At 45.2% G+C, this 8,727-nt stretch overlaps 1 protein-coding gene across 1 annotated transcript; it reads right to left on the bottom strand.

The window, feature by feature from the left end:
• Positions 1-6,819: 6,819 nt before the first annotated feature.
• LOC127600319 (mitochondrial amidoxime-reducing component 1-like) lies at positions 6,820-7,895 on the bottom strand. The gene is given in 2 exon segments (XM_052064813.1): positions 6,820-7,354; positions 7,357-7,895. Coding segments are annotated over 2 exon segments (981 nt in total). The 5' UTR covers positions 7,859-7,895; the 3' UTR covers positions 6,820-6,875.
• Between the last annotated feature and the right edge of the window lie 832 nt (positions 7,896-8,727).

The following is an 8,727-nucleotide window of genomic DNA, read 5'->3' on the forward strand; positions in this document are numbered from 1 at the left end:
CAAGCGCGGAAGGTCCACTGGGCACGCATGGGCCACGCAGTTTAGTGTATGTTTGTTGCTGAGAGAAAGAGACAAAGAGAGGAGGCTTATAAGAACAAAAGCAGGTCTCTTTCATCCTTAATTGTATTAATTGATTAATCATAAACATGTCTGATGCACAAGCTGGATCGCTGGCCTTTGTGTGTGTGTGTGTGTGTGTGTATTGGGGGGGGGAGGAGAGAGAGAGAGAGAGAGACTTATAAGAACAAAAGCAGGTCTCTCCATCCTCAATTGTCTGAACAACCTTAATTGACTAATCACGTCTGCTGCACTCTGCGGGATGCTGGCCGGTGTGTGTGTGTGTGTGTGTGTGTGAGTGTGTATATGTGTGTGTGTGTGTGCGTGCAAAGTGCAAAGGCCCACGTGGGGCATTTTTTAAAATATATAAGTTAATTGGTCGCTACTTCACGGATTTTCATTTATCGCGGGTGGTTTTGGTCCCCATTAACCGCTAAACGATAAACGAGGGATTACTGTACTCTGAGGACAAATGACTTAAAATACAGATAAAGAGCATTTTAAAGAAAACTATAATATTACTTTAAATTAAGAAAACAGCAATAAACAGTATACTACTGTATATCAGGGGTCACCAATGTGGTGCCCGCGGGCACCAGGAAGCCCTCAAGGACTCCATGAGTAGCCCGTGGGCCTGTTCCAAAAATAGCTCACCATTGAGAAGACACTCTGACTCTCCAGGAATATTGTAGAAATGGTTATTTCAAAATGTGAACACTCGCAGATATTTTTAATAAAGTGTGGCCAATTGATATTTATCCATTTCGTAATTATGGTGAGAAATCGCTGATGTGATCACTTCTCAGAAATAAATAACCATCCATCCATCGATCTATCCATCCATTTTCAGATCCACTTTATCCTCAAAAGGATTGTGGGAGGTGATGGAGCCTATCCTAGCTGTCTTCGGGCAGTCGCCAGCCAATCGCAGGGCACACAGAGACAAACAACCATCCACGCTCACACACACACCTAAGGACAATTTAGAGTGTTCAATCAGCCCGTCATGCATGTGTTTGGAATGTGGGAGGAAAACGGAGTACCTGGAGAAAACCCACGCAGGCACGGGACGAACATGCAAACTCCACACAGGAAGGCCGGAGCCGGAATCGAACGCTGCAACGCCGCATTGTGAGGCCGACTTGTTAACCTGTCGACCAGTGGGCCGCTCAGAAATGAATATCATTAACTATAATATATGAAGGTAGTTGATTTCAAAAGTGCATACAATCAAACTGGTGGCCCTCCACATTAATCAATAGCCAAGATGGAGCTTTTCGTTTCAAAAGGTTGGTGAAAAAAAGCGATAGGATAATTGGTTCGTGCACAACAAAAATAAGGAAGTGGATCCCCGAAATGCAGACACCAAACAAGGTCTCTGTAGCAAAAGGGTTTAATATACAAAAAATTCGCACCGACAAAGTAGTAACATAAAGTGCTGGTCAAAACAAGGACCAGAGGGCACAAAAACCGAATAACAAAAAGAAGCTTGCACAAAAGGCAAGGCGCAAAATAAGAATCGCGAAGGCAAACAAAAAACAATGTAACCACTACACACAAGCGAGAGCCAAATCACAAACTAAGAACCATACTTACAAAATACTGAGCACCCAGTTCAAAAAGCAAAACACAACGAGGTCTGTAGCAATAGCAATCAATGAGCAAGGAAGTAGAAAGGCGAAATTCAATACTCCAGCGACATGTGCATATCAGAGGGCTCCTTAAATACAGAGTGAGACTAATCATAGATTGGCAGCAGGTGTGCACAGAAGTCCGCTAATGCCACCTGCTGGCCAGACTGAAACATAACCGTGACAGCTGTACGTGATTGTACTTTCTTTCAATTAATGTTACTGTACATAATGTTTATTTCTTTTGATGATTGAAAACTACCAAAGTGGATAAAGACACGATTTATTTGATTTTATATTTCTGCTTGAGCAAAATGATATATTACCTTTTGGCCCAATAAATGATTAAAATGCAGTCTTTTTCAGGATGGGGTCAATGGCAAGTGGAAACAAGTAATCTGGTGCTGTTTTTTCCAGAGCTTCTGTGTCAATAAATCAGTGAACCTTAAGTAGCAATATATTTTTGAAGAAGTTCAAATCGCAAATCCACTAAATCATATGGTATTTCCATGAAAAGAGGAGGCATTTCGTAGGAGATTTTAAACTCCAGCCTTCTATGACATACAGGCTGTATGATGCGGTTAAGTAGGGCATACAGTCAAGTGATTTGAATAATCCTCAAAATTTAAACATGGACAGGGTAGCGTGTGTGATTTTGACTACCTTCTTGTCATTTCATTTGAAACATTGCAATGAAATGTTTGCAAATGAACGTTTGCGGCCACTTTAACGCTTCTAAAAAATCAGGACAATTGTTTTTAAAAGTCAGATACATCCACGTAAAAACGTTGCTGCCGGCCGGCCTCACTTTGCATCATGGACCTTGTTTCTAACGTTATAGTTACATCCATAATAAGCCTACCATTGCATTTATATGGAGACTATTATCACCGGTTATAAACAGCCACTGCTGACAGTTGCCTTTTCTTTTCGTCCAATGAGGGATCATTCAAGTTTTACTGGCCCCATGTGCTCAAAATACATCAAAGCTCTGTGGGGTGGCACAGGGTAGGTTTCACATTTGACTCAGGGAGCACATCCAGAAAGGATAAAGATAACATCTCTCTCACAAGCACTTCATAAATTCAACCACAGCTTCAGTTTTTGCTGATTTTTTTCTCTTGAAATATCAGTTTGTGCTGTACAATTACAAAGATCTGATTTGCATCTCTTTGACAATCTAAATAATGTAGTTAGAATATCGAGAATAAAACGAAAGATTACATACTGGAGACAATTGTATTCAGAAAATGGTCACCATGGGCCGCAGTCCAAGTGCAGAGAAATAGGAGCTACAGCTTTTTCTTTTTTTTTCCTTTTTAATCAGCTTCAACACACAGGTCACCAATCTAGTGGTCATAGTCTTGAAAGTTATTTGAATAGAATAAATCAAAGAAATTATTTCTGTCTCTTTTTTTGTCATTTTTTCTCCCCTCACTTATTCATGTTTTCACTTTTAACCAGCTGCTTCAACAGCGGTTTTGTCTTGCGTGCAGTGCACCAGACTTGTCCATGCACAACATTCCCACTCTGCTCATTAGCAGACATAAGCTTTGGCTTTGATTTAAAAACACCCACCCTTTAATACCACTTATTTATGGATCCTTGGTATTTTTATTTGACTGTTTTTCAAACATGAAATTGATTAGTTGTGTGATGATAATACACACTTCGTTCCCGTTAGGGTCTTTGGTCTCCAGGAGGAGAGATTCATCTCACCAATCTGTGACCCAAATCAGAATCTCAGCTCAAGTGAATAATTTGTTCATTGTCATTAACTCCTTGGCCTGCTTAAATCATGTTCGCCAATAGGCGTTGAGCTATGACTTAATCACTCAGGAGATGATGAATTTGTGGCAACCAGATGTCAGGCGAGTTACACAATGTACTGCAAAGAAAGGTCACATTTTGATCATGATCATGACCTGAAATCTGATGAAATAGTTTCATCTCCGCCAGCACAAAGCCAAAGAACTCGCAACTTGCAATATGGTTTGGCCTAAACATACCCACAGATTTTTGTGGTTTCCAGATGAGCAAAAATAACACTTAATTCTTATTCCTTAATTACTTCTTGGAACGACACATGGTGACTTGACATTTTTGGATTGCAATAAAATGGCATTATCAGCTGCGAAAGCAAATGACTTAAAAGTCCTTAAAAGGAGATGCCTTTTTAAGCGATAGTCAAACACTTCCTGAAGCTCCAACTGTAGAAATTTAGACAATATGACATTTGTCTTTTAGAGGCAATATGTTTTTTTTTGTTTCTTCATTGTTTTGCTACGCAAACAAAGACAGCTGGCATTCCATTGTGGTACAATAGAACCTCGAAGAAAAAATGGTGAGAGTGTTGAGATTTCAAAACAAATCTTCTCATAGGAACATAAGTCGACAGGCCACAGTGAAACCTGTGGAAAAAAGTTTGCTAAATTAACTACTGTGAATATTAAACATTTTCTTTATATATATCTAGCTATGTATATATATATATATATATATATATATATATATATATATATATATATAATCTATATTATATAGATATATATATATATAAAGAGAGAGAGAGAGAGAGAGAGAGAGAGAGAGAGAGAGAGAGAGAGAGAGAGATCTATGACATCCAAAATGGCGCCCGAGTAGGCAGCCGTCGGCAAGTGCTCAATGAGGCTTGCTTTTTTTTTGTTGATTTTGTGGGTTTTTTTTTTTTTTTGGTCACTTTGTGTTTGTTGTTGCGTCATGTGGACCGCATGTGCAGAGTTTTTTTTTTTTTGCCATTTTTTGGCCACAACATTCATCAAGGAAGAGACTCGGTGCTTGGTGATTGTGCCTTCTCGACAGCATGGGTATACCAGCACTGTTTTTGAGGAATGTCGGTGCCATTTGACTGTCTGGACAGCTCTGGGGCGCTTGTGTTTTTGTGCACCTGTAATGGCCAGCATTTTAAACAGCCCCCGCTTTGTTCAGCGTAGAGATCGGTGCTGTTGGACTGTCTGCGGCTAGACGGATGCAAGGCTTGAGGAGCCGATGATGAGAAGAAAGGAGCGTCAGCACAGAGCGCCGATGTGTATGTGGAACTGGGAGTCGCGGCTTGGAGTTGAAGCAGATTACGTGGGACAGGAGATCTGAGACAATCTCATTTCGTCAATGGACACTTCAGCTTTGTGTTTGCTTTAAAACTTAGCTTGTAGCGGATGTGTGCACATTTTCGGCATGAAGTCCCTGATCCACTGGTGAAAGGACACTTTGCTCCTCTCCTCTTTCATCTAGAACTACTTCAAACAACAAAGTGTATGCAGGAAAAATGATTAAGATTGCACGACTGTCTGTGTCTTATGTGTAGTGTTGTGTTATTTTGTTATTTCGACTCCATTATCATTATATTATTTTGACTAGTATTATCCCTGTTTTTGTCATTTTCGTTTGTTTTTGGCGACCCTGAGCGGCTTACTTACACGAGGGAAAAGTTGCTGCGCATTGGGGAGTCTACGCTCGGTCTTTTTTCACCAGCACATGAAAATCCACAAGGTTTTTCGGAGCTAATCGCGAGCGGAGCGGCTGCGCTGTACGGAGCATGGAAGCGCCGCCGGAGGAGGGGGAAGCGAGCCAGCGTGCTCGTCAAGCTCCGGCAGCGCGGATTTCGAACCCCGCTCCCATCGATCCATCTTGCTAATCTACAATCTCTGCCAAACAAGATGGATGAACTTCTTCTCACAAAGACCAACAAAACCTTTGCACGTTCTGCTGCGCTCTGCTTCACTGAAAACTGGCTCAGTGACCGCCACCCGGATTCCGCGCTACATCTACCCGGCTTCCGCCTTCTCCGAGCCGACCGCGACACGGAGCTATCAGGGATAATCGAAAGGTGGTGGTATTTGCTTCTATATCAACCAAGAATGGTGCACTGATGTCACGAAGCTCGACGCACACTGCAGCCCGGACCTGGAGTCGCTGTCTTTAAACTGCAAGCCATTCTACTCGCCACGTGAGTTCACCTTCTTTTTGCTAGTCGGTGTTTACATTGCGCCACAAGCTAACGCTAACACGGCGATACAAACGCTAGCCAAACAAGTAAACAAACTCGAAATAAAATACCCAGAGTCACCCTTGATCATTTTGGGCGATTTTAATAGAGCACATTTTAACCGTGAACTTACTAGATATAAGCAGCACATCGACTGTTTCACCAGAGAAGGCAACATTCTAGACCACTGCTATACAACAATCAAAAATGCATACCGATCGGTCGCCCATGCAGCATTGGGTCTTTCTGACCACAATTTAATCCACTTAATACCTACATACAGACAGAAACTCAAATGTGTTAAACCGGTTGTTAAGACTGTGAAAAAATGGACAGATGAAGCAAAGCTAGCTCTACAAGAATGCTTAGACTGCACTGATTGAAACTTCAACGGGCTCACTGGATGAATACACAGACACTGTACCATCATACATCAGTTTCTGTGAGGACATGTGTGTACCAACGAAGTCCTTCCGCTCCTTCAACAATAACAAGCCATTGTTTACTCCCAAACTCAGGCAACTCAGGAAAGAGAAAGAGGGCGCATTTAGAAGTGGAGATCGGCCACTGTACAAACACGCCCGAAACCAATTGACAAAGGAAATTAACATCGCTAAGAGAAGCTATGCAGAGAGGCTGAAAAACCATTTCTCTGCTAACGACTCTGCATCTATATGGAATGGCCTGAAAGCAATCACTAACTCTAGAATGCCATCCCCCCAAACAGTGAACAATACGGGTCTTGCTAATGAACTAAACATGTTTTTCTGCCGATTTGAAAAGGACACCCCCATTTCCCACTCACACCCACCTCTACCAGAAACCACTCTACCTACCTCCCCACCCTCTTTTTCTCCACTACAGATCCACGAACAGGACGTGAGACGGCTCTTCAAGCAGCAAAAGATCAAGAAAGCTCCGGGGCCTGACAAAGTGTCCCCCTCCTGCCTGAAAGTCTGCGCTGACCAGCTGGCTCCGGTCTTCACACAAATCTTCAACAGATCCCTGGAGCTGTGTGAGGTCCCATCCTGCTTCAAACAGGCTACCATCATCCCAGTTCCCAAGAAATCGGCAACATCGGAACTGAACGACTGGGGAACCAATACGATAATTGGGGCTTTGCATTCTTGGGTGCATCAATTGTCGTTGGCGTTTCTTTTTCATCAGCGGCTGACTTGGTAGACGAGATCGCCCACCTGGATCACGCCGGGCTTCTCCACGCTAAGCAGTTGCCCGAACAGCGGCGCAGACTTGTAGATGTGCTTCTCTTCGGGTTTGCACATTCGGTAGCTCTTCAGAGTTGCAAGAGGCTCCTTTCTGCTGCTGATTCCAGTTTTGGGGTCCACCATGGTGAAAATGCACCTCCCGCATGACATCACCCACCGCAGACGAACGCTGCCAATCTGGATCTCTTCCCATGAATCTTCGGCAAACGCCTCGCAGTCACCGATGACGATGTTGGGCCGGAAGCGCTCCACCGTCAGGTCCTTGTTCATCTTGTCGCTCAGGTCCTTGACAGATGCTTCAGAGAGCAGCATGACCGGACCGCTGTCAGTTTACGCCACTTTGTCATCAGGGAAGTAGACAGATACTGTGTCCGTCGGCCTCCTGGCCCTCATGTGGGGTTCAAATTGCACCAGGTCTTCTTCGCCTTCAGATAGCAGACCAACCAACGGGACGCTTCGTCGCCGCAGTCACGCCCCGGGATGTCGGCACCGAACACTCTGCAGTCCAATAAAGTGTTGTCGGGCTGCTTGACGGGGAAACGCAGCTCGGCCATGTCGGGCCCGTTCAGGCACACGTCACCTCCCTCGCATGTCAAAGACACCAGAACCAGACGAGGTTCCTGGCGGCCCGTCACCATGTGGCCGTCCTCCGTCACCACCATCCAGTGGCGGTCCGGCGTTTGGCCGTATTTAAGGCCTATCTTGAGACATTCGGCGACCGGTACTGACGCCGCTTTTCCGGACTTGAGCGGGTGGACGAGGAGCTGCGACACGACGCCCACACGCAAATGCCTTTCAGACTTTTGCAGGTATTTATATCCGACGCCCAGAGCCACTGCAACTGCGGCAGCTGCCCCGCCGACCAGCAGGAGCGTCGACTTGTTGTGGGTCCAAGGTTTCACGGCCCTAATCGGCTCCATTTTGGAAGTTCGCTCTGACGCCCTGACGTCTGTGGTCATGAAGTCCTTTGAACGCCTTGTGCTGAACCACCTAAAGAACATCACTGGACCCCTGCTGGACCCCCTCCAGTTTGCCTACCGGGCAAACAGGTCTGTGGAAGACGCAGTCAACATGGGTCTGCACTACATCCTCGAGCACCTCGACAGCACAGGGACCTACGCAAGGATTCTGTTTGTGGATTTCAGCTCTGCGTTCAACACCATCATCCCGGAACTCCTCACCCCCAAACTACTCCACCTCGGTGTGTCCCCTACGATCTGCCAGTGGATCCTCAGCTTCCTGACGGGACGGACACAACAGGTGAGACTGGGAGCAACAACATCATCAATACGCACCACCAGCACTGGAACCCCACAGGGATGTGTCCTCTCTCCACTGCTCTTCTCACTCTACACAAACGATTGCACCTCAACAGATCCAGCTGTAAAACTCATAAAGTTCGCAGACGACACCACGGTCATCGGTCTCATCGAAGACGGCGACGAATCTGCGTACCACCAACAAGATGAGCAGCTGGAGCTCTGGTGCAGCCGGCACAACATCGGGCTGAACACGCTCAAGACTGTAGAGATGATCGTGGACTTCAGGAAAGATTCTTCTCCACAGTTGCCCCTCACACTATCCAACTGCCCTGTGTCAACCGTCGAGACCTTCAAGTTCCTGGGAATCACAGTCTCCCAGGACATGAAGTGGGAAGTCAACACCATCTCCATCCTGAAAAGGGCCCGGCAGCGGATCTACTTCCTGAGGCTGCTGAGGAAGCATGGCCTGCCACAGAAGGTGCTACGACAGTTCTACACGGCTGTCATCGAATCAATCCTGTGTTCTT

This window comes from Hippocampus zosterae, chromosome 5, assembly GCF_025434085.1.
Source record: "Hippocampus zosterae strain Florida chromosome 5, ASM2543408v3, whole genome shotgun sequence".
Lineage (NCBI taxonomy): Eukaryota > Metazoa > Chordata > Actinopteri > Syngnathiformes > Syngnathidae > Hippocampus > Hippocampus zosterae.